Source organism: Lissotriton helveticus, chromosome 11 (genome assembly GCF_964261635.1).
Source record: "Lissotriton helveticus chromosome 11, aLisHel1.1, whole genome shotgun sequence".
NCBI lineage: Eukaryota > Metazoa > Chordata > Amphibia > Caudata > Salamandridae > Lissotriton > Lissotriton helveticus.
In genome coordinates, this window is record NC_136072.1 from 1057700021 (window position 1) to 1057726198 (window position 26178).

The 26178-nt window shown below is 50.6% G+C and overlaps 1 protein-coding gene across 2 annotated transcripts in view; it reads left to right on the top strand.

Annotated features, from left to right (window-relative positions):
- KNTC1 (kinetochore associated 1) overlaps nucleotides 1-26178 on the top strand; it is a 913665-nt gene that overhangs the window by 755082 nt on the left and 132405 nt on the right. For both annotated transcript variants that reach the window (XM_078667574.1, XM_078667573.1), the window contains exons 57-59: nucleotides 2557-2613; nucleotides 15629-15683; nucleotides 16081-16144. In XM_078667574.1, the coding sequence (XP_078523700.1) occupies nucleotides 2557-2613; nucleotides 15629-15683; nucleotides 16081-16144 (176 nt within the window). The remainder of the gene's footprint in view (nucleotides 1-2556; nucleotides 2614-15628; nucleotides 15684-16080; nucleotides 16145-26178) is intronic.

Consider the following 26178-nt stretch of genomic DNA (forward strand, 5'->3'; position numbering starts at 1 on the left):
ACGCCTTTCCGCCTATACCACTTCTGCCCAGAGTGCTGACTCGTCGTGGACGGGCCTAAATCATCCTTGTGGCTCCGGATTGGGCATGAAGATACTGGTATCCCAAGCTGCTCAGCATGGCGATTGATCCCCCGATCCGACTGCCTCCTCGGGATGATCATCTGTCGCAGCAGCAGGAGACGGTCCTCCACCCAAACCTGTCCAGCCTCCACCTCTATGCATGGAGATTGAGCTGCGACAGTTGACAGCTTTCGATCTTCCTCCCAAAGTCTGTGATGTCATTCTGGCAGCCAGGCGTCCCTCCACTAAAACGGTATACGCCTGCAGGTGGAACAAATTTGTGGCATGGTGCCCAGCAAAGACTGTGGATCCCCTTTCTGTCCCTCTTTCCGAGGCCCTTCTGTTCCTGCTCTCTTTGGCCCAGCAGGGCTCTGCTCTGGCAACTATCAAAGATTATCTTTCAGCCATCTCCACCTTTTTAAGGCTTACAGATCAGCCTTCTTTTTTTAAGTACCTGGTTGTTAATCGCTTCCTCAAAGGCATTACACACACGTTTCCTCCTGTGCCTTTCATAATGCCTCAGTGGGACTAAAATATTGTCTTGACCTTTCTGATGTGCGCTCCCTTTGAGCCCCTTCATAACTGTCCAATACGTCTTCTCACTCTCAAGTTGGCTTTCCTGGTAACTATCACCTCTGCCAGAAGAGTGAGTGAGCTCCAGGCTCTTTCTTCTAAACCTCCTTTCCTTTCTCTTCATCCGGACAAGGTGGTTTTAAGGATCCATCCTTCTTTCCTGCCAAAGGTTGTCATGCCCTTCCACATCGGGCAGACCATCACTTTGCCCACCTCCGCATCCTTCAAAAGAGGCACCACCGTCTGGACCCAAAACGTGCACTCTCGTTCTATCTGAAGCACACACAACAGTTCCGGCTACGTGGGCGCCAAAAAAGGTTGAGTCGTGCACAAACGAACCATCTCTTGGTGGGTCGTTCGGTGCATCAAAATATGTTACTCGTTGGCTAAGAAGGAGCCTCCTGTGGGGCTGCGTGCCCATTCTTCCAGGGTAACGGCAGCCACTACTGCCTTGGGACGCGTCGTTCCCATGCAGGACATTAGTCAGTCAGCTATGTGGGCCTCGCTGCACACGTTTACCAAGCATTACTGCCTTGACAGTAAAGTCCGGAGAGACTGCTTCTTTGGCAGTTCTGTTCTCCTTGACTTTCTGGTGTAATCTTGTTCGTAGACCCACCACCGGGGTTGGTATTGCTGGTGTATCTATTCTAAGGTAAGTAATCTATCACTAACGTGTCTCTTTCAGATGCACAAGTTACTACTTGTGTAACTATATATCTGTAAGAGACATTAGTTAGTGATAGATTCCTGACAGCCCCATCCATCGTCCCCGTTCTGCGAAATGATTTCTAGGGTTAAGGTCATCCCTTTCAGGGCCCTAGTTTCATGGCACCAGTGGTCAGTTTCTTGCATGGCTTTGCGTTCCTGGCGCGGAAAGTCGTGTACAGAATTGACGTCCACGTGCATGGGTGGCACCTAAGTAGTCTCCGTGACGTCATCTCGGCGCATATGACGCCAGCGACGGACGCGGAGCCGCACGACGCCACCTTCCGACGTGCAGGGGTACTGCTGACGAAAAACTTTACAGATCCAGACTGACGCCTGGGGATATTCTATGGGAAGGAATCTATCCCTAACTAATGTCTCTTACAGATGCCTCTGGCCTTGATATGCTAAATTTGCTAGCCATCCTGTTGGAGGAGGTGTGATCACTTTCCTCTGGACAGGCACGGTTTCTGACCTCAGAGAGCATGGGCTGTCACCTGTAGGGGGGTCATACATGTTTGTGGTGGCAGGCTGGGAGAGAAGTCAGCCAGCATTTCTGCACTTCAATAAATTTGTGAGGTGGTGAATGTGCCACTGGAAGGGGTGTGATGGGGCAAACAGATGAATGGGGAGGAGGAAGGGCATTCAGTATCACTGCAGGAAAGGTGGAAGGTGGAATGGGACTGATGATGAAGGGCAGGGAAACAGACTGCAGGGTGGAGGCTGAGGAAGTGGTATAACATGTTGGGCAGCAGGTAGGCAATGACAGCACCCTAGGATGGGACTGGAAGGAGAGAAGAGGAGGTGAATAAATGAGGTTTACTGCAGTCATTGTGCCCTTCTTCCATTACCTATAGGCAGTTTCAGTGTTTTGACAACCTCTGGACTTGTGTCTCAAAGTAACATCGACAGGCATACCTTTGAAGTTTTGTCGTATGGTTTTACGTGACTCTTTAAAATGTTTTGGATTGGCAAAAAACACACCAGTCTCCTTGAGTAGTAGAATCCTAGAAAGTGGGATCTCTGCCTTGTGAACCTACATTGTGACTTGATAAATTTGCTTGATATGTTATGGATTTGGCGATTATTTTTGGGTAATGGATCTTTGAAACATTAAGATCATGGGCCAGTGTTAATAGGATCACGTTTTGTGGTGGGGGAGATGGGGAGTGTATGAACCTTTGGATTAACCCTTTCCAAATTAACTTTCTTTTTCAGATTCAATACCTGAGGAAGGTGTTAGTGGCAATAACTGGTGTCCATTCCCTGTGGAAGGTATGTTACTCATACTACCTAGTCTGGCAAACGGAAGTTACCACTGGCCAATCACTGAAGATGGGAGTTTATTTTGCTTTTGAAAAATGCTGAAGTTAAAGTGCTGAATAATACGTTTCACATATATTCAGATAAACTTTAACAAAGGCGAAGAAAGGCAGGCATTGTCCCTTCATCACTCCTTTACAGTGACTTTCTCTAGAAGGTGCAGAGAAATATGGCCTCCATTCCACTTCATTCTTGGGTGCAAGTACTATTATATTCCTTGTTGAACAAGGGGAATGCCTTCAAACCAAGACCTACACCAACTCCCCAATTGCAAATAGAGTTCCCTTTTCATACCCATTCATTCATAACCAGACTTTGTTTCAATTTAAAGAATTGACCATATCAGCTCTTCAAGGAGTGTATGTGCTTTCAGTGGCCCAGATAATACAATTCAAAGTAAAGGCCAACAGTGCTTCAGTTGCTGTTCCCAAACACAATCTGAGACCAAGTAAGCCAAATCTGTTTGTTGAGTCATGAATCAACGGTTAGATCTGATAGACTACTAGCCGCAGATTCCTTAACATAGAATTATCCCCAGCCGTGAGACTGAATCCGGAAAACTTTTCTGCCACAGCATGTCTGCGCGCCAGAGGGACGGCACCACGTGACTAAGCCCTGACGTCTTCCGTGTTCGTGACGTCAGCGAGGATGCATAAGTCCCACCCCGGCACGCCTATGTCAGTTTTTTCTCTTTTCCACAGGCAACGTGGATCCAGATTGTGTCCTGGCCTGTTTTCAGGCCTTCTCTTCTTTTTCACGCTTTTGCGTTAGTGGAACAGTGTGCGAATGCCTTCGGGCTTCAAGACGCGTACCTCCTGTGCACCCTCACCAGATTGCATGTGGTGTCTGGGTGAGCACCACAACGTGACTGATTGCGACGCCGGTCAGCACCTTAAACCGAAATCATGGCGGGGAGCGCTGGATGAAGTTGCTGTCTGCTCGCTTGTCCAGATCGGTGTCATCCCAGCGTCCGTCCCCTACCTCGGAAGTAAGGAGCTGCCGGTATCGTCTGCAACATCGTCCCTCGCCATGGCCCCAAGGGCATGGTTAGCCGGATGGTAGGTCATTCAGTCTGTCTTCGAAGCCCTGTCCTCGTTCAGTGGTGGGCGCCGACTCCCCTCGGGACATGCGCCCCCGCCTGTCGCCTTCCTACCCACCGTTTCCCGGCGTTGGGGCGACTAGAGTCCAAATGACAGCCTACGCTGTGGCTCTGCAGGCTTCTTTGGCCCCTCCTCCACCTCCTGAGACGTCTGCGGATCCCTTGCCTCGTGCGGGGACTTCCGCGGAGTTGCTGGCGGCTCCGGCGCCGAATGTTTTGGCTTCAGGTCGTAGGAGGGTGGTGTCGTCGAGGTGTGGGGCTCCCTGTGGCATCGGAGGAGATCGCCGGGACTCAGGGCTTGTCCCCCTCGGTCCTCTGAGAAGGTGGCTGCGTCGACCCCGCCCCATTCTCCTGGGGAGCACGTGGTGGCAGGAGCCAACCAGGTGCCGTAAATGCCCACTCCGGTGCTGATCGACGTTGGTCAGGCGCCAGTGGCGGACTCCACAGAGCCGCGCCATCATCGGGTTCTTGATTAGTCTCCTGAGGTTCCTTCCTCTCTAGAGGTCTGTCATCTGTTGGTGTCTTCCTCCCCGGAGACAGGGCACCCTATTGTTGCCTTTTCACCGGCATCTTCCAGGGAGGGCTCCGCGCCGTCCCCACGGCCTAAATCCTCAAACCCTTCTTTCCGTGGCTCGCGGCTTGTTTTTCCTCCTGCCTCTCCGCCTTCCCCTGGGGCCCCTCAGGTTCCCCATTCATCTGTGGACCCCTGACTATTCCGGGGCTGGCTCCTTCCCCCTGGACTTGGGGATGGAGGGCTCAGTCTGCAGCCGTCGCCCACGGAGGAATTACTTTCTCCTCCGCAGCGCCCTACTGAGGCCAGTGTTGCCTTTGTCCGGGATATTTCCACAGCCGCTGGTATTCTGCGGATGGGTGAACCTGTCACCCCATTTCCTACGGACAACCTTTTGGAAGTTATCCACCAGGGCTCTGGTGGAGGGGAGTTGTTCCTTCTTTTTGAAGTGTCACCCCATAATTCTCTTGTGGGGTCTTGGGGGTGCCCTGCCACGTGCGATCCGGTGCCTCAGGCGCTCCTGCGTCGCCACCGTCTGCCTTTCCTTCCACCCTTCTACTCAAGGCTCTCTTCTTCAGAATTTCTTTCCGTGCTTGCCTGTGGTGTTGTTTCCTCCGTCTCGGGAGGCCCTGTGGTTGGATTCCTGGGGGATGTAATGTCTTCGCTTCTTCCAGCGCTGCCGTGTGGACGCTTAACACTTTGTGTGTGTTGACCAGGACTACTTCCACCGTATGGGACTCTGTGGAGTCCCTTCTGTCTCGTGTCTCCCATGAGGGTGCCCGTGCTGATCTGCAGGGCCATGAGTTGGATGGTAGGGAATTGGCCGCGTTTATTCTTTGTGTGGCCTTGGATGTTGCCGATTTCCGGATACAGTCTCACGCCTGGGGATAATTCTACGTTAAGGATTCTGCGGCTAGAATCGTCTCTACCAGATACATCGTTACCAAAGGTAAGTAACTCGTACAACTGGCTTTTCATCCATTTGGTGGAAGTCCAGCTCTGAAATGCTCCTTGTCCAAAATTAAAGAATTTACTTAACCTGGCAACTCCAAAGAACTCACAATCCTAGAGAATACTTCTGGGATTAACACTCCCCCTTCAAGAAGAGACATGTCCCCTTAATACACAGTTTGAGATAAAGAATGGTTCTGAAACTTCTGCCTTTTTGAACCAGCCCTCTTAACCTTTGAATGATGCTTCATTCAAATAAATGGTTGGAAAATCTTCTAGAACTGCCACAGTCTAAACACCACCAGTTACGCCACAAAGTATCAAGCCAATTATGTGAAAATAAATAAATAGCAGGTTTGCCTTTTCAGCTTCCAAATATCATAGGCATGACCAACAAGTTGTCTGAACTGACATAACCTGCTTTAGCTCACTCAGATCTGTAATTCATCCTGAAACAATCCCATGGTGCGGAACTCATCTGGGTACTCAAATGACCTGAAAAGGCACCTTGAAGAATAGAGTGGCCTATGCCTTATCGAAAAAGAGACTCCACATGAAACTGGGCTGCCTGAGGCGCTCTATCCATCTATTGCCACTGTCCGGTTGAAAGTCAGGGACGATGGTTGCGGGAAGGCTGCCAGCCGAGTACTGCAGGCCCTTGTTTCGAGTGGAAGATCTGAGCTCACCCCCAACTGACCCTTCTGGCATAATTTGAAGGGGAGATATGCAGGGGCATTTTATATAGCACCAAGGCACTCTAATGCTTAGGCACATTTACACTTTATATTCTGCGATTTGTAAGTGCCACTTAATGAGAAAGCTGCTTATTCCTATGACCTCATGAATCATACCCTGATTGAGGGCTTTTCACTGAGGAGTGTAGGATTACGGTCCGTGAGACTCACAAAACCTCGAGTCCGTCATGGGTTGATTTTATGGACTTTTCAGTCAAAGCACTTCAATCAATCAGTCAAGAGTTTGTATAGCACTGCTACTCCCCTGTGAGGGTCTCAAGGCGCTGAGGAAGGAGGGCTACTGATCTGTCTGGGCGTGAAGGTTCAGTGAAAGAGCCAGGTCTTGAATTCCTTCCTGAACTGGGTCAAGAATGCTGATTGCCTGAGGTGGAGAGGCAGGGTGTTCCTGGTCTTGGCGGCGAGGTAGGAGAAGGATCTTCCGCCTGTTCTTGTATTGTGGACACGTGGGAGGGAAGCCAGGGCGAGTTGGACGGAGCAGAGATGTCTGGCGGGTGTGTGGAATGTGAGGCGGTGGATCAGATATTCTGATCCTGCATTTTGGAAGGCTTTGTAGACATGTGTAATGAGCTTGAAGATGATTCTATTGTTGATTGGGAGCCAGTGGAGTGGTCTTAGGTGTTGTGTTATGCGGCTGCTGTGGGGGATGTCGAGAACCAGTCTGGTTGCAGCGTTTTGGATGTTCTGTAGTTTCCTGAGCTGTTTCAGGGTGACGCCGGCATAGAGTGCGTTGTCGTAGTCAAGTCTGCTGGTGATGAGTCCATGGGTGACCGTCTTTCTGGATTATGTGGGGATCCATCTGAATGTCTTCCGGAGCATGTGGTAGCAGGATGAGGATACTGCATTGATTTGGCGGTTCATTGTGAGCGAGTAGTCCAGTATGATGCCACGGTTGCATGCATGGTCCGTAGGGGATGGAGGGATTCCTAGTGCATCGGGCAACCAGGAGTAGTCCCAGGCTGATGGGGAGGGTCCCAGGATGAGTACTTTGGTCTTGTACATCTTCAGCTTGAGTCAGCTGTCTTTCATCCAGGTAGAAATGGCCTTCATTCCACTGTGAAAGTTGATTATGGGTGCTGTGGGTCCGTTGGTGAGGATTAGCTGGGTGTTGGCAGCATAGGAGACAATGTTTAGTCCGTGGCTTTCGACGATGGTGGCAGGGGGCGCCATGTAGATGTTAAAGAGGGTGGGGCTCAAGTAAAATGTGAACTGTACTGCCGTAACCCTGCAATGTTATGTAAGTTGACTATGTAATGTTAATTAAAGAATAAATAACAACAACACAAAAAAGGGTGGGGCTCAGGGAGGAGCCCTGGGGCACTCCCCGGCTGATCTCTGTAGGTCCTTAGAGGTACGGGGGATAGTCTGACTCGCTGTGTTCGGCCGGTAAGGAAGGAATGGATCCAGTTCAGTGCCCTGTTCAGGAGGGTGGGCCCAGAGACTTCACAATCCAAGGGTGGATACCAGGCTAAGAACTGAGATACCAAAAAGGCTGGATGTTTCAATTCTAAAGCCAAGGGACATTGAACTGGGGACTTTTCAAGTCTCCCAAAAAGGTTTCGACTAGTGCACCCTAGTTACCACTTGGGTGTTGAGTCTCCATATGGGATCTTTGGTGTGCCCTGACCAGGTCAGAGAGCACACTGAAGCTACTTGAATCTCCGAGGGTGTAGCTGCCCTGGCGGTCTGGCTCAGTAACCTGGAAAAACAGCCACATATCAATGGGGTTAGAGTAGAAGCACTGACGGATACAGGTGAAAGTGTCACCATGGTAACTGAAAAACTGATATCCATAGAACAGCATTTGGATGGACAAACTTATCCAGTCATCAATGCTGATAATGAGGGATACAGGTTTAAGTGTCACCATGGTAACTGAAAAACTGATATCCATAGAGCAATATTTGGCTGGACAAACATATCCAGTCACTAATGCTGATAACCATACTAAAGTTCATCCCATGGCTATGGTGTCCTTACAGTGGGGAGGGGTTACTGGCGAAAAGAAGGTGGTTGTGTCCTCTGCAACTCCTATTGAATGTCTGAAGGAATGAACTGGAGACCTCATGGGCATTAAGATCCCCTGCAGCCATGCTCTGAATACCTGAAGAGGCGTGTAAAAATGTGAGCACAGAGCAAAGCCCGGAGTGAAAAAGAGAAATCGGACCCTGGAAAAATGGCCAAATCCTCCAAAAGATTGGGCATGAGTACTAAAGAGGGTCGCTAAGGGATGAAGCATTGGAGGTATTGTTTCTGATCTCAGAGAGCGCAGGTTGTCACCTGCAAGGGATCAGAAACTAATCTGTGGTGGCAGGCTGGAAGATACCAGTCAGCCAGCACACTAAGAGACTAGTAGGATTCAGGGGGCACCTCTACGGTGCCCTATAGGTGCATGTCATAATACATTTTGTGCTGGCCTCAGTACTGATTTATTAGGATGAGGTGTTTATTACCAAACACCATTATTTTCAGTGAAGCCATGATGTAGCTGGGTATTGTACGGACCACTGCCCAGTTCATATGCTTACGATGGCTTCCTGATCACTTGCAATATCATGTCAATGTATTTATTTATTTAAATGATTTTATATAGTGCTGGCTAGACCCAAAGGTATCAGAGCGCTTTACAGGGGTTGGAAGTGGAAACAAATTGCAAAATAATAGTTGTACATAAAGGAAAAGCGTAAGAAAATATGAAGATAAATGCAAAGAACAAGAAATACATGAACAAGAAAATAACATTTAGTCCATAACCAGGATTGGATAGTTGTGCAAGCGTGGGTGGCCAGGGATGGTGGGGGGAAAGTATGGAGATAGGGTGGAACCGAGGAGGGTGATAGGAGAGAAGATAGCAGGTAGCAAGTCGGGTATAATGTGGTGAAAAACATAGCACCATCATGGGCAGGTTGTGAGACCCTGATAGGTGGCAGGATTAAGGACCCCAGTATTTGTTGAGAAGGTGTCGCTTGAGATCTTTTGAAGCTGAAGTAGGAGGGGTTGCAACGTAGATCTTTGGGGAGTGAGTTCCAGATAGTGGGCGCATTTCCAGAGAAAGAGCGTGACTGGATAGATTCCTTGTTTACCAACGGAGGTACCAGTATGAGAGTATTTGGGGTAAGAAGATGCAAGGCTTTATGCGTAATGCACGCATTCTTGTAGGTGGATCTGCCTTTGATGGAAAGCCATTTGAGATCTTTGAGGATGGGGAAATGTGATCAAACCTCTTGCAATCTGAAATAAGCCTAGTACCAGACATCACAGAGGCATGTCTGTTCATGCAGATATGTCCTCATATATAATATAATGCACCCTACCTTACGGCTCTAAGGCCTGCTGCAGTTGTGACATACATGTAGTATATGCAGTGCACAGGGGCATGGCACACAGTAACTGTGCCATGTCGTGCTGGCCCAATTATTTGCACCATTTCACACTCCTTGCAATGGCAGTCTACATGCAATTTGTATGTTGGTCCCTTAATCTGGCATAATACATGCTGCAGCCCTAGGAGCCTCACCTTAATACCCATGCCCTAAATATCAGAGGGGCCATTTGCTAGGGACTTACAGGGGTGCTAAAGTGTTTGCCATTTGTGTTACAATTAGACATTTACCTTGTTTTAAGGGAAAGAGCACTGGCACTTGGGGCCTGGTTAGCATGGAATAAGGGCACCTTCAGTCGAATAGCATCAGTACTAGGGCAAAAAGTGGGGGTGACCATGCCACATTTGGGGTATATTTCCACAGGTGACAGATGTGCAATTCTCTCCGAAAGGGGACGATATCAGAGGTCTCTGGTTGCCGGAGGAATCTGGTCCCTGCATGAACCTACTGGAGCTCCGGGCGATCGGACTGGCACTGAAAGGCTTTCTAGCCTCCATCAAGGGAAGGCTAGTGCAGCTGGTCACGCATAACACCACTACCATGTGGTACTGGCACAAACAGGGCAGGCTCCTTTGCTAAGAGGCCCTGCACCTCTAAACATGGCTGGAACATCAGGGCATATCTCTGGTGGGTCAATACCTGGCAGGCTCTATGAAAGCCAGGGAGAACAAACTTAGCCAATGATGCCTAGCTGATCACGAACAGCTTCTCCATCTGGAGGTGGTGCGAGGTCTTTCAGAGGTGGGGAGAGCCTTGGTTAGATCTGTTCCCCACCGTTGAGAACACACAATGTCAGCAGTTCTGTGCACTGAAGTTTCCAAGGCGGATATCACTTTTCGTCTTGAGTGGAGCTCAGGCCTTTCTGCCCATATCCCTCCCTCAGGAACGACCTGGCACAAGTTATCCTTGTGGCTCCTGACTGGGCTCGGAGAGTTTGGTATCCTAAGCTGTTGAGGATGGCCATTGGTCCTCCAGTCTGGCATCCCCTTCAGGAGTATATTCTGTCACGGCAGCACAGGAGGGTTCTCCAGCTGAACCTGTCAATGCTCCGCCTTCATGCATGGAGATTGAGTGGCAACAGTTGGCAGCTTTTGTACTTCCGCCCAAAGTCTGCAATGTTATCTTGGCAGCCAGGCGTCCCTCCTCCAAGTCTGTATACGCCTGCTGCTGTGGCAAGTTCGTGGTATGGTTTGCAGAAAAGCAAATTGACCCTCTTTTTGCTCCCGCAGGTCCTTGCAGCTCAGTCCTTCTAAGAGATGGGAGTTATACTGAGGTTTCAGTACTGGCCCTGTTGCAATGCAGATTTGGATGGCTACATGAATGATGATGAGGCAGTATGTCAGCAGATCCTTGCAGCCCATGCCTTCTAAGATCCAGGGGTTGCAATACTGGCCTTGTTGCAATACAGATCTGGAGGCTTGCTTGAAAGATGAGGCAGGATGTTTGTAGCTTCTTGCAGCCCAGCCCTTCGAAGAGATGAGGGTTATAATACTGGCCCTGTTGTAATGCAGATATGGAGGCCTGTATGAATGCCATTGAGGCTGGATGTTTGCCTGTCCTTGCAGCCAGCCATTTTGTATTTTGCTTGACTGTTACATCCACCCTAGGGTAAGTATTTGGCCATGTCATAAGAAGAGCCTGACTAGTAATAAATATGTTCCCTGATACCTTATGAATTGTCTATCTGAGAGACTACCAGCTGCAGATTCCTTAACGTAGAATTATCCCCAAGCGTGAGACTGGATCTGGAAAATGTTCTTTGCCACAGCATCTCTGCGCGCCGGGGGAGGTACCACGTGACTCCGCCCTGACGTCATCCGCGGTCGTGGCGTCAGAGGTCACATAAGCCCCACCCCGGCACGCTGATGTCAGTTTCCTTCTTTTCCGCGTGCAGCGCGGACCCGGATCGTGTCCCTGACCTGTTTTCAGGCCTTCTTTTCACGCTTTTGCGTTGAGGAACATTGTGTGAATGCCTTCAAGCTTCAAGACGTGTACTTCTTGTACGCGTCAGATGTCGGCGACGGACCCTCACCCTATCTGTATTTGGTGTTTGGGCGAGCACCATGATTCTACAGACTCCCAACGCTTTCCAGCATTTAAAGCCGAAGTCCCGGCGGGAGCGCCGGACGAAACTACTTTCAGCCCGTTTGTCCAGGTCGGTTTCGTCACCGCTTCTGTCCCCTACCTCGGAAGGGTCCCGAAACCGTCGATTCTGACTACGGCACCATCCTTCGCCGAGGCCCCATGTGCGTCGCTCGCCCACCGGTAAGTCTTGCAGCTTGTCACTAGGCCTGGTCCTCGTCCTGCAGAGGGCGCGGGTTCCCCTCGGGACTTACGGCCTTGCTCGTCGCCACCTTACCTGCCGTTTCCTGATGTCGGGGCGACTAGGGCCCAAATGGAGGCCTACGCTACGGCTCTGCAGGCCTCCTTGGCCCCGCCTCTTCCTGATACGTCTGCGGATTCCTTGCCATGTGCCGTGTCTTCCGTGGAGTCGCCGGCGGCTTCTACCCCGGCGCAGACGAGTTCGGCTTCAGGTGTTGGGGGTGTGGTGTCGTCGAGGTGCGGCCCTTCAGGGTTCCCCTCTTCGACCCACGGCTTCGCCGCAAATCCCCAAGGGGGTCCCTGACTCACAGTTCGTCCCCGAGCCCCCCTAGGTCCTCTGGGCAGGAGGCTGCCTTACCGGAGGCTGAGCCGACGCCATTCTGGCGCTGATTACTTTCCTCCCCGGCCCTGGCGGCGCTGTGGGTGGTGGCTAGGATCCGGGGTGCCTCCCCGGGCCCCTCTCGGCCCTCTACTCAAGCAGCTGCCTCGTCGGAGGTCGAGTTGCCTTCAGGGTTTCCTCAGTCACAGGAGGCCCGGTGGTTGGATTCATGGGGGCGTAACTTCCACTAGTGCTGCTTTGCGAGCGCTCAACACACTGCATGTTAGCCAGGGCTACCTCCAGCCTGTGGGATTCTGTGGAGTCCCTTCTGTCTGGTGTCTCCCACGAAGGTGTACGCGCTGATCTGTGGCACCGTGTTTTGGATGGCCGGGAGATGGCCGCATTTATTCTCCGTTCGGCCTTGGATGTTGCTGATGCTCCTAACCGAGCTATGGCAAGTTCAGTGGCTCTCCGACGCCATGCTTGGTTGCAGGATGGCGTTTTTCCAGAGAATATTAGGGAGCGTCTGGTTGACCTGCCTTTTGATGGGGTTCTTTTATTTAACACCCACACTGACTCCGCCATTCAACGGCTCCTTGCATGGCTCTGTCCTCCTCCCCCTCCGTAAGCTTGGCTTCTCTTCCTGGGGATACGCATTAATAGTCATAAGCACTGAATTATCTCCGCCCATGAGCGGGAACCCGGAACACATAAACAATGTACATATATGTGTAAATAGATCAAAAAGTACATAGTACTAAACTAATTATACACATATACATGTATAATAACCATAATATGCAGCCTAACATATATACATAGGCTAATAAAGCCAAACTTACACACGTTCTGAAGCATGAAAATATGCTGTATATAAATGCAATATACAGGCATGAGCCTAAAATTCATTTCATAACCATGAAAACCTTTTATTTTCATCAAAGAACCTGTTGTAAACAGTTATTAGCCTAAAAGGCTGCATATGAAAAAATGTGTGTGTACAGAAAATCAGACTGGCACCCTGCCTTTAAGGCCCCAGAGAATGTGCACACTTTGCCTTTAAGGCCTCCAGGAGAACTCTGTTCCCATCATGCACCACAGGTGACAGTTAGGTCAGTTCTTTTTCCCGGCTTGTTCTGTGAGGAACCTGGAACTTGAGCTGGTTATTATACATGTATATGTGTATAATTAGTTTAGTACTATGTACTTTTTGATATATTTACACATATATATGAATATTGTTTGTGTTCCGGGTTCCCGCTCATGGGCGGAGATAATTCAGTGCTTATGACTTTAATGAGTATACCCCTGGAATAGAACTAAGATTACAGGTAAGTAACTAATCCTTGTTGGTCCTCCGGTGCTTTGTGAGAGGCGTTATCCCTCCTTTTTTCTGGAGTCTAGTGTTTTGGTTGGCCCGTCTGTGTGTTTTGTGTGGTTTGACGTGCCTTCGGGGTCCTTAGGTTGGCCCCTCTGCAATGTTGGCTGCTGATACAGCCCCAATTGGCATTTGTGTATTTTTGGCTGATTTCTAAGCCGTCTGAGGTACCCGCAGGTCCTTTATGTTCTCGCCCTCTGCTGCAGGATGTTTTCACTAAGAGGAGTTCCCATGTTTTCTTTGGGACGTGTCATACCCTAAGTGGGGTACTTGTAGCTATTGTATAGCCCTGTCCTAAGCTGGGAGGGTGTGGACCCCTTTTTTGGGTTCCTCTCCTTTTCTGACATCCCTGTATACCGCTGGTGCGGTCTCTTTGTCTTGGCGCAGCTTGCACTGCTCCGGGTTCTGTCATTCTCCGTATCCGCTACATCGCTGGACCGGCTTTGGCATGCCGTCTTCAGCGTTGTGTGTGGTGTTTCCGCCTTTTTGTCCGGCGGTTCGGACTGGTCCTCTGTCTTGTGTTCCAGGGGGGCTAGGCTTTCCTAGTATTTTCCTGTGTTCTGGCTGACGGCTTAGGTCCGTCCTACGTATTTCTCCTCTTTCTCTTCTGGCTGGTCCCACTTCTTTTCGTGGGTTGGTTTATGTCCGGAACGGTCTTCCTTTGGGGATTGTTCCGACTTTTCCGTTTTTTGCCTTCGTTTTGCGCTGGGCTTGTTCTGGGCGCACTGCCTCATGGTATTTGGCAGATGCCGGCTGTGCATGCCTGCTCTTTCAGGTCCACCGCCATGGGCCTTGACATGTGCCCTTGTGCTCCTGCCTCTTGTTCTGCTGGAGCTTTGCACGACTGTGTCTTTCTTCTCACGTCTGCCCTTCTTGGCTGTGGAGCCGTTCCCGCCTTGTCCGCTGTCTCGAGGCTGTTGCCTGTTCAGCTGTCCCCTTCACTGTGTGTGTTCTCCTGTGGCGGGCTCTGCCTCCATTTCTACCTCTTCTCCTCGGAGTTTGGGATAGTTCTGTTCTTCCTTGGTACTCCTCTGGTGTTGTCTGTCCCTCCGGTGCTTTCTGGCATATTTCCCTTGTACCTTGGATGGGCTTGGGGTACCCTGGCCTCCCTTCGCCTTGTCCTTCCTTACTTCTGCTTAATGGGGGCTGGGCCGCCCTTCATGTCCCCATTACACATCCCCTGCTGAGGCCCTGTGTTTTCTCCTACTGGGTAGGTTCTCTCACAGGCCCTCCTTCCCTCTGGGTATGGCTAGGGTATCTATTCTATATTAAGGAATCTGCGGCTAGTAGTCTCTATCAGATGTACAAGTTACTTACCTTCGGTAAAGATGTATCTGGTAGAGACGATTCTAGCCGCAGAGTCCTTCATGACCTGCCCTTCCTCCCCGTTCTGCGAGGACCTTCAGCTTGGTTTTCTGCACTCTCCTCCCTCCGGGTGGCTTGTTTTCTATGAGTGCCCTCTTCACTTCCTCCCTGACAGGATGCTTCGTTCTGTTTAGTTGTTCCACCCCTTCCTTGCTGGTGCAAGGTCTGTTGGTTCCAATGTACTGCTGCATCCCCACACCCTGTTTTTTTCCAGTGTGGGAGCCTACTTTTACTCTTCTTCTCTTTAAAGTGCTTCGGATTTCTCATTCCTCCGCAATCCTCTGAGTTGGGGTCTATTGGCTGGTCCTCCGCCTTTAGTTCCTTCCAGGGGATACGACCCTCCTTGAGGGTGTTGTCTTGGGGTAATTTGCCATTACTCATCTGTTCCAGATTTGTTGCCCTTCACTGTTGTGAATTGTGATTGCAGACTCTCTATCATCTGCTATGATGTTTTTCACATGTTTCTTTCTGCCTCCAGGGAGGATGTCGCCTTAGCTTTGCGAGGTTGCTCCTCAGAGCGGTGCTGTGCTCTTTCACTGCTATGGCTTTTTTTCGCCCACTTTTCCCATACTCTCCACAGTTTTGTTTGTGATTGCTCCGTGTTGTGGCGCGGAAAAGTTCTCTGAAGAAAACTGACGTCAGTGTGCCGAAGTGGGGCTTATGTGACCTCGCTGACGTCACGCCTGCGGGCGACGTCAGGGCGGAGTCACGTGGTACCGCCCCGACGCGCAGAGATGCTGTCGCAAAGAAAATTTTCCGGATCCAGTCTCATGCCTGGGGATAATTCTACATTAAGGAATCTGCGGCTAGAATCGTCTCTACCAGATACACTGTTACCAAAGGTAAGTAACTTGTACATTAAACCCTCTTTTTGTTTCCTTTAATAGATTCCAAACTTTAGCCGAGCCTGGAGGAATGTAATTCTGGCGCCTTTTTTATCTGGTATGCACCCCTGCATTTTTCTTTTCTGGATTATTTTTTATTTTATTTAGTTTGGCTTTTGAAGAGCACAGTCCTAGCGAAAGGCAGCGCAACATTTTACATACAGCATAAGAGATACATTATGACAGTGTAACTGAAGCATATGGCAGCAGAACCACAACAGAGGTGGCTCGGGGACAGGGGTGCTGAAAAAGTAGGGGGTGGGGACTTCAGTTGTACAGTGGGGTGGAGATTGCAACAGATTAATCTTGTAGTTCAAGCTTGAACAGGTGAGTTTTCAGGTGTTTTCTAAAGAATATGTGATTAGGGTGGATCCTGGTGTGATTCTTTTGCAGTTAATGGCCTTTCATGCAATTATTCATACTTACAGATTTATCCCTGCTATTTTCTTTCACAGCTTCCTGCCCTCCTAGTCCCAAGCAGCTAGAGGCCTGCTATGAGTGCTTTGTGGTTCTGTTGAAGTAAGTTACTGCATGTTTTCATGGTTGCTGCTATTCCCTTTCCCTTCAAGGTATTTTGATTTCTACAAGTCAACATAATGTAAAGAAAATTGTAGATGTGTATCTGACAGACATCTAGCACCAGATTCCTTACCTTTGAATTTCCCAGGCGTCAGGCTAGACCCGGAGGACTTTTCCTCAAGCAATACCCTTGCCCGACGGTAGGTGTCATCGATGGGCTCTGAGTGATGTCGGTGTCATCTGCGTAGTAAGTGACACCAACATCACCTATATAGGCGCCACCTCAGCGCACTGAAGTCAATTCTGTTATTTTCTTTCTGCACTAGCTAGTGCAGATCCTTGAAGAGAGCAACTCTTGGTAACTTCTTGGCAGGTTTTTTTTTTACATTTTGTCCCCGATTTTTGGTGTGTAGTTACAAACATGTCGAAGAAGACTTCTGGATTCAAACCATGCGGCGCCTGCCATCGTGCCATGTCGGTGCCGAATCCACACTTGATTTATCTCTGGTGCCTGAAGCGTGACCACGACTTAAATTCGTGCTCTGACTGCCGGGCCATGACTCCGAAAGCTTTGAGGGAGCAGTCCCTAAAGCTTCTTGCTCTCAGCCCCGGTTGAGAGGAACATCAGGGCATTGCTCTAGAAGTCTTAAGTCCTCGTCCTTTCACTCAGTCATCGGGACAGTCAGGTAAGAGGCATAAACATGAGAAGTTGAAGTGTGCTTTAACCGCTCCCTGTCCTTTGGCTGATGTGGCGGAGAAATCTTGACGCTCTAGGCCTCGTTCTGTAGTACCTGTGCCTGAGTTGACTCCGCACTTCTCTACCTTTCCAGGAGCGGGAGCAGCCCCCACCCAGCTTAAAGAATTTTATGACACCATGTGCCTCATATTTGGTCGACTTGACCCTTCCGTCGCGCCTTTGGGCCCCGGACACTCAGAGGGGGCTCCATTGTGTTCTGTTCCGGCCCTGGTGCCGATGTCTCCCAATGGATCGCGTGGTGGATCCACACTGGAGCTGGTCATGCCACTGCGACCTTCCTCAGTAGGGACCCCCGCGCCAAGACTCCCAACGATGCTGGTGCCCCCAGCGGTGCCAGGCCCATTCTTATCCCCGACAACCCGGAGCCAGATTGGGCCCGGTACGGCACCCTTGGGTCCTAGGTCAGTTCCTTGGCTTTATTTTAAAGGGCTGGGAATGAAGGAAGATTGGGATGGGTCACTGGGCCCTGCACAAGACCAGCCTGGGCACAAAATGGACTGATATGAGGAAATGGATGAGGCCAATGGACTGGATCCCTCTCCAGATTCCGGCCTGCTTTCTCTCCCTACCATGGCAATGGAGTAGGGAGCTTCATCTGCTACGGTGGTATGAAAGACATCTGAGGTCCTGGACCTTTACCTCCCTTCTGTGGCAGTCAAGACAAATACCTTAACATAGGTCCTGCTGCAGCATGTCTCCTCCTCCGAAACCCCTTCTGCCTTTCAACAAGACCTTGACTGATGTCCTTCTGGAAACCTTGTTTCAGCCAAGAACAGGGGCTCCTGTGATTAGGACTATCGCCCGCTGCCATCCGCCTGTACTGGGCGACCCAAATTTCTCACCAACCACCCTACCCTTGAGAGCATGGTGGTCCAATCCTCTTCCTCACAAGGTGTGTTCCCTTCCGCACCCCCGGACAGGGAATCCAAGAGGATGGATAGTTGGGGCAAGAAAATGTTCTTCCGCTAGCCTTGCATTGCGGTCGTTGAACACTGCATGACTATTGGGCCGTTGGTTCCAATCCATGTGGGAAACGTTTGAGCAACTGCTGCCACAGGTCCTGGAGGAGGCCCGGGCCATTCTCTCTCAAGCCGTATCAGACTGGAGAGATGCGGCAAAGTTCACCATTCGTTGTGGACTTGACACGACCGACTCACTGGGCAGTGCAATGTCATCGATTGACTGTTTGACGCCATGCATGGCTGAGAACTTCTAGATTTCCTGGGGATGCCCAGGCTTCCCTTATGGACGTGCTCTTTGGATACAAGGCAGACATGGCCCTGGAGCGCTTTAAGGGCTCAGGGGCTATGGCCAAAGCATTGGACCTCTCAGTGCCCATCCATCCCAGTCTGCCTTCCGCCCCTTTTGTGGCCACGGAAGGAGCTTTCAGCTGTGCTAGCCTTATCCCAGCCACAAGACTGTGCAAGTTCAACAACCTCTGCGTGACCGTGGGGGCAGCTACTTTCGACCTCGTGGACCGGGCGACCAGAGGTCGAGTCAGTCCACTCCTCAACCTGCAGCCTCCAAACCTTCCTAGTCCGGCCCTTCAAGATCATGGGCGGCCAGTTGGTGGCCGTATTAGCCATCACCTCCACCACTGCCTAAACATCATGTCGGACAGGTGGGTTCTTCAGATAGTCCAAAGAGGCTACTCCCTCACCTTCTTGCTGACACCTCCCTCCATGCCTCCAACTTAAGCTGACGGAGGACTACCTGAACTTACTTCAGGGGAAAGTCAGGACACTCTTGGCCTAGGGAACCAGAGAAAGGGTTCCGGCACCAGAAGTAGGCTGTTATGGCTATTCCCTCTACCTTCTGGTCCTGAAAAAGGAAAGGGGCCTTCGTCCTATCCTAGATCTGCGAACCCTCAACTACTTCCTCAAAAAGTAAATGTTCAAGATGCTCACTCTGGCTCAGGTCTTGTATGCACTAGACCCCAGAGACTGGATGGTAGCATTCGGCTTACAGGACACCTATTTTCTCATTCCCACCCTGCCTTCTCATTGGAGTTACCTGCAGTTCATGGTAGGCCACAAGCACTTTCAGTTCACTGTGCTCCTCTTTGGCCTTACTAGTGCCCTTGGGGTGTTCACCAAGGTGATGCCGTTGGTTGCAGATCATCTGCGCAGATCAGGAGGGCCAGTCTTCCCCCTATCTCGATGACTGGCTGTTGAAGGCGAGGCTGTCCTCTCCCACCTCCAGACAACAGCGATCCTCCTTTCGCTGGAGTTAACCATCAACATGCCGAAGTGACAACTGACTCCCTCTCAAATGTGTCACTTAGCTATAGACTTTTCTCAACTCTGTTTGTTCCCTATGTATAGCAGGTGCTACGATTACTTATAGGGGTCCCCTTTTTTCTAATTATTTGTAAACTCATAGCCTGGTCTATGAGGCGATGTGTTAGTTAGTATGCAACAATATCTGTATTTTAACTTTATGTGTGTTTCACAATATATATAATTTTGTGTCTAATGTTACAGCAAGGTATTTTAAGGCAGCACATGTAAGTATTGCACTTACTATAGTCTAGACTATAGCTAAGCACTGTCATAGATTCATTCATTGTCAAATATAGCTGATACTACCTTATTACCTACTAAAATATGGCATCTCTAGAAACCTTTGGTTTCACTGATGCGGACTTTATGTCCATGGTAGGATCATCGGCCTCATTCGATAAAAGATCAACAAATGATATGGGTAATAATTCGTGTGACATCTACCGCTTTGCCTTCAACAATGCATTCAGCTTTATGTCTATTGGTTTTGTCCTTTTTCTAATATGGTTTTAATTGACTATTTGTTATATTGAAATATAATCCTAAAAAAACAAAAACAAAAGAGAATATAAAATATGTAATTTCTCCCAAAAAATTGATTGATATGAATAATATATACTAATAAAATCATAACAGAAGTTTTCAGTGTTTGGAGACTATCATTATACAGTTGGACTTTCTATCTTCAATCATACATCTAGACTGTATTAACTGAAGTACAATTGGGATGTGTCACTTAGCTATAGACTTTTCTTAACTCCCTCTCAAATGCTTCCTTTCATCAGAGCTATTTTGGACACAGTGAAGTTTCGGGCCTATTATCCTGAGCGGTGAGTCCAGGATATTCAGGCTATGATACAGATGTTTCAGCCTCTATCCTGGATTTCGGTGAGACTGACTCTAAGGTTGCTGGGCCTCATGGCCTCCTGCATACTGCTAGTGACACATGCCAGATGGCATATGCAGGCTCTGCAGTGAAACCTGAAGTTTCATTGGGCGCAGCATCAGGGGAATCTCTCCGACATGGTCCAGATCTTGTAGGGAACTGCACAGGACCTGCAGTGGTGACTGACTACCGCTAGAGGTGGAGATGAGATGGCTATGGTCTCTTGCGGGATTCGGACTCCACATCAACTTGCTGGGACTCCGAGGGATTCGCTTGGTATTGAAAGCCTTTTTACCCTCCATCAAGCGAAGGCTGGTACACTTTTTCACAGAGAACACCACTGCCATGTGTTACTGTAACAAACAGGGCGGAGTAGGGTTGTGGACCCTTTGTCAAGAGGCCCTGCGCCTCTGGAGATGGCTGGAACATCAGGGCATATCCCTGGTGGTTTAACATCTGGCTGGCTCTCTGAATGCCAGGCGGACAAACTCGGCTGCAGAAGTCTAGCGGATCAGAAATGGTATATCCATCTAGATGTGGTGCAAGGTCTCTTTCAGCAATGGGGAGAGCCTTGGTTTGATCTGTTAGCCACTGTTGAGAACGCGCAATGAAGGCAGTTCTGTGCGCTGAAGTTTCCAAGGCAGCTCTCACTCTGAGATGCTTTTCATCTCGAGTGGAGCTCATGCTTCTTGTACGCCTTTCCTTTCAGCCCATACCACTCCTGGCCTGCTTTCTTAAGAAGATCAGGAATGACTGGGCCAGAGTCATCCTTGTGACGCCAGACTGGGCTCAGAGTTTGCTATCCCTATCTGTTAAGCATGGCCATCAGTCCTCCGATCAGGCTGCCCCTTCTGGAGGGACCTTTGTCGCCACAGCAGGGGAAGGTTCTCCACCCGAACTTGTCAATGCCCGCCTTCTTATGTGGAGATTGAGCGGAGACAGTCGACAACTTTAGACCATCTGTCTGAAGTCTACAATGTTCTATTGGCAGCCCAGCGTCCCTCCGCCAAGACAGTATACACCGGCTGTTGGAATACATTTGTTACATGGTGTGCATGATTGAATGATCCCTTCTCTGCCCGCTTTTCTCAGGTCATGTTTACCCTTACCCTTGCAGAGCAGGGCTCTGCATTGTGCACCTTAAAGGGTTACTTGTCTGCCATCTACACTATCATGCGGCTGCCAGATCAACCTTCACTCTTCAAATCCCCTATTTTAAATAGGTTACTTAAAGGTCTCCAACACATGTTTCCACAGACTCCATTTGTAATTACTCAATGGGATCTTAATTTAGAACGTACATTTCTGATGCGCGTTCCCTTTGAGCCGCTTCATACCTGCCCTCTTAGGCTTTTCACCATCATGACAGCTTTCCTAGTGGTAATTACAACTGCCCGGAGAATCAGTGAACTGCAGGTGTTGTCATCTCAGCCTCCATATTTGTCAGACAAGCTGGTCTTTAGGACTAGAGCATCTTTCTCTTTGAAAGTAGTCACCCCATTCCATGTAGGCTAGCCCATCACATTGCCTGCCTTTTAAGCTCAGCCTCAGCCCTCAAAAGAAAAGGAGAGACTCTACTGATTGGAACCAAAAAGAGCAGCGTTCCACATATGGCGACACATGCAAAACGACAGATGATGGATGGAATGCTGATTAAATCAAGCTTTCACCCCCAGTCACAGATCTGGGTTGAATCTATCATATTTTTGCTCGCCACGCCACTCCAATTTGGACCCACCCATATGCAAATCACTCTTGACCCTGTTCCCCATGGGAACAGTCCTGCCTGAACTGCCAGGACAGGGCCTCCCTTGACTGGAAAAAAGAATCCTGAGACTGTTCAGCATTCCACCCATCATCTATTTGTGTTGCTATACTCGCCCTAAGTATGGAAGGGTATTGCAAGGAGTGGATACCGTGCTCGCTGTGCCACCGGATTCAAGCTAGCTTGACTAATGAGGGGTGAAACCACAAAACCAGTCTCAGGATGCTTATTTTCCGGTATAGGGAGGACCTGGGCTGGCAGTTCGGGTTGGACTGTTCCCATGGGGCGCAGGGTCAAGACTAATTTGCATATGGCTGGGGCGGAGGAGGACTTGGATGGATCCTAGGACCCTCTTGCCCGGCAGTGTGACTCCGAGCTGGATTAGGTGGACGATCTGGAAGACGCTGGCGATCTCGATGTCTCTTCTGACCCGGGGTTTGCCTCTCCCCCGCCTACCATGGAGGAGGGCGCTTCCTACACAATGGTGCTCCGTCGGGCGGCTGAGGCCCTCAACCTCCCCGCGATGGCCCTCAACCTCCCCACGATGGCCCTCAAAACCAACCAACTCACCGAGGTGCTCCAGACAGCGTCTACTTCAGAGCCATTGCTTCCCTTCAGTGACGCCCTTACTGAAGTCCTCTTGGGCACTTGGTCGCTGCCGGCCACGGGGTTCCGCGGTGGATAAAATCGCCGCCAGACGCCACCGCCCAGCACCTGGCGACCCGGCCTTTCTGACCACCCATCCCACGTCTGAGAGTCTGGTCATCCAGGCCTCGAAGTCGCAGAGTGCCTTTCCTTCGGCTCCGCCAGACAAGGACTCTAAGAAACTGGAACAGTTTGGTATGCGGTTGTTTTCTTCGGCCAGCTTGGGGCTGCGGTCGGGGAACACCGCCTCCTTGTTGGGCCACTACTCTCACGTAGTGTGGGATTCCATTGCTCAAGTGTTGCCTCAGTACCCTGAGGAGGTCCAGGCTGTCCTTTCTCAGGCGATTGCTGAAGGTAAGGATGCGGCTAAGTTCGCCATTCGGTGTGGTTTGGACACCGCAGTCTCGTTGGGCAGGGCGATTTCTACAACGGTGGCGTTGCAACGCCACACCTGGTTGCATTCAACTGGGTTCCCGCCCGATGTCCAGAGCTCGCTCATTCATATGCCCTTTGATGGCACCTGCCTGTTTGGCGATAAGGCTGACAGTGCGTTGGAGCTTTTTAAGGACTCGCAGGCCACGGGCAAGTTCTTGGGTCTTTCTGCAAAGAATCCGGCCACTCCTGGGTTTCGTTCCTTTCGTGGCCAGGGCAGAGGCACCCAGGCGCTTTCCTTCAACAAGCCTGTGCAGAACCAGCCTCAACGCGGCTGTGGTAGCGGCTTCCGCAAGAGCTGGTCTGGGAATCGGTGTGCGGGTCAGTACACCTCCACCCCCGCTGCTCCTTCCTCCAAACCTTCCTAGTCTGAGCTTCGTGGAGCACTCCACACAGGTGGGTGGCAGGATCCGCCACCACCTCCCCCACTGGCACGATATCACATCGGACAAGAGGGTGCTGCAGTTAATCCACAAAGGTTACTCCCTTCTCTTTCAGTCCCCCCTCCAGCCATGACACCTCTGTGCCACCGCGTGTCGGGGAATCATTTGGTTCTTCTCCAACAGGATGTCATGGCCCTCTTGGCCAAGGGGGCCATCGAGTGCGTTCCTGGGCAGGAAGTAGGGAGTGGTTGCTATACCCACTACTTTCTGGTTCCCAAGAAGGACAGGGGGGGGGCGCCTGTGCCCGATCTTGGACCTCCAGGACGTCAATCGCTTCCTCCGGAAGGAGAAGTACAAAATGCTGACTCAGGCTCAGGTCCTGGCTGCCCTAGTCCGTGGAGACTGGATGCTTATTTTCCCATCCCCGTCCTGCCGGCCCACCAGCGTACCTGCGGTTCATGGTGGGCCAGGAGCACTTTCAGTTTGCCTTGCTTCCCTTTGGCCGTCGCAGCTCATCTGCGCAGGTCTATGGTGTCAGTCTTCCCCTACCTCGAAGACTGCTTGTTGAAGGAGGGCTCACCCCAAACGGTCGTCATCCACCTTCAGACTAGAGCCGACCTCGTGCATCTGCTGAGATTCTCCATCAATGTGCTGAAGTCACTCTCAGAAGCTCTCCTTCATCAGAGCGGTGCTGGATTCGATGCTGTTTTGGGTCTATCCTCCTGAGCAGCGAGTCCGGGATATTCAGGCTATGATTCCGATCTTTCGGCCTCTATCCCGGGTTTCAGTCAGGATGACCCTCCGGCTCCTGGGCCTCATGGCCTCCTGCACCCTGCTAGTGCAATATGCCGGATGGCATATGCGGGCTCTGCAGTGGGACATGAAGTTCCAGTGGGCTGAGCATCAGGGCATATCTCGGAGGGCACTGCACGACAATTACAGTGGTGGCTCATGAATCGCGATTGGGTCAGTGGCAGATCCCTCTCCCTTCCCCAACCAGAGCACACAGTGGGACGGGCGCGTCCCTCCTGGGATGGGAAGGCCACTTGGGAGAGGCGGAGATCAGAGGCCTCTGGTCTCCGGTGGAGTCCCGGCTCCATATCAGCCTTTTGGAGCTGCTGGCGATTGGACTTGCACTGAAAGCATTCCTTCCCTCTGTCCGGGGAAGTGTGGTGCCGGTGTGCACAAACACCACCACCACCATGTGGTATTGCAACAAACAGGGCGGGGTGGGGTCCCGGATCCTTTGTCAAGAGGCTCTGCGTCTCTGGACATGGCTGGAAAATCAAGGCATTACCTTGGTGGTTCAACACCTGGCAGGTTCTCTGAACGCCAGGGCGGACTAACTCAGCCGCCGGTGTATGATGGATCAAGAATGGCATCTGAACTCGGACGTGGCGCAAGATCTCTTTCTGCAGTGGGGAGAGCCTTGGTTAGATCTATTTGCCACTGAGAGAACGCACAATGTCGTCAATTCTGCGCGTTGGAATTTCCAAGCCGGCGCTCTCTCTGCGACTCTTTCGTCACGAGTGGAGCTGCGGTCTATTGTACGCCTTTCTGCCTATACCACTTCTGCCCAGAGTGCTGAAGAAGATCAGGCTTGACCGGGCTCAGGTTATCCTTGTGGCTCACGAAGATACTGGTATCCCGAGCTACTCAGCATGGCGGTCGATCCCCCGATCCGTCTGCCTCTTCAGGAGGATCTTCTGTCGCAGCTGCAGGGGACGGTCCTGCACCGGAACCTGTCCAGCCTCCACGCGTGGAGATTGAGCGGCAACAGTTGACCGCTTTCTATCGTCCTCCCGAAGTCTGTAATGTTGTTCTGGCAGCCAGGCGTCACTCCACTAAAACGGTATACGCCTGCAGGTTTAACAAATTTGTGGCATGGTGCACAGCAAAGGCTGTGGAGCTCCTTCATAACTGTCCCTTACATCTTCTAACTCTCAAGACAGCTTTCCTGGTGGCTATCACCTCTGCCAGAAGGGTGAGTGACCTCCAGGCTCTCTCTTCTAAACCTCCTTTCCTCTCTTTTCATCAGGACAAGGTGGTTCTGAGGACCTGTCCTTCTTTCTTGCCTAAGGTTGTCACGTCCTTCCACATCGGGCAGACCATCATTTTGCCCACTTTCTTTCAGCCTCCGCATCCCTCTAGGGAGGAGAGGCTCCACCGTCTGGAACCTTTAGACAACCTTTATAGAAAGCTATCCTATTGGTAGCTGTGGAGAGCAGCCTTCAGACTAAGTCTTGAAGGAATGTAAAGCAGCTTGTTTTACCAGTCTATAATCTCATGAATGACCAAATGAAAGGAGAACCACACCAGGTATATATAAAAATATATGTATTTATTCTAAACACACCCCTCTGGTCTCTTTATGAGGCTAGAGGCAAAAGTACAATACAGGAACTTAACTAGCACACAGTAAATTAGCACAGTATACGTTTTGCCCTAGGGGCCTCACAAACCATATACTAAGAAAGTGGTATAAGTACCGCTCTGAGCATAGAGACAAGGCCTAGGGCCTGTAGAACCACTGGGGCAAGCAGGAACCACCCAAGATAGGGACGCAGGAGACCCATTGGGGACGCGTGCAGTGTCTAAACACAGCCGCGAATAACCATTGACTTCTACGGAGAAAGTTAAAGTTAGGTTTTTAAAGAATAAGGACACTTAGGAGTGGACTAGGGTAAAACCCCTTCAGTACTGGACACTTCGAGAGTCAAGACCCACGGGAGCACCGAAGTACTCGTGATACCTCACCCAGGGAAGCCCGGTGCATAGGGGTCTTTTCATGTTGGGTTTCGTCGTCGTTTCCTATGGAGAGCGGCAAATAAGTGCCGCAGGCGACCAGGTGAAAAGTGTCAGGATGGATCCAAGGGTGGATCGA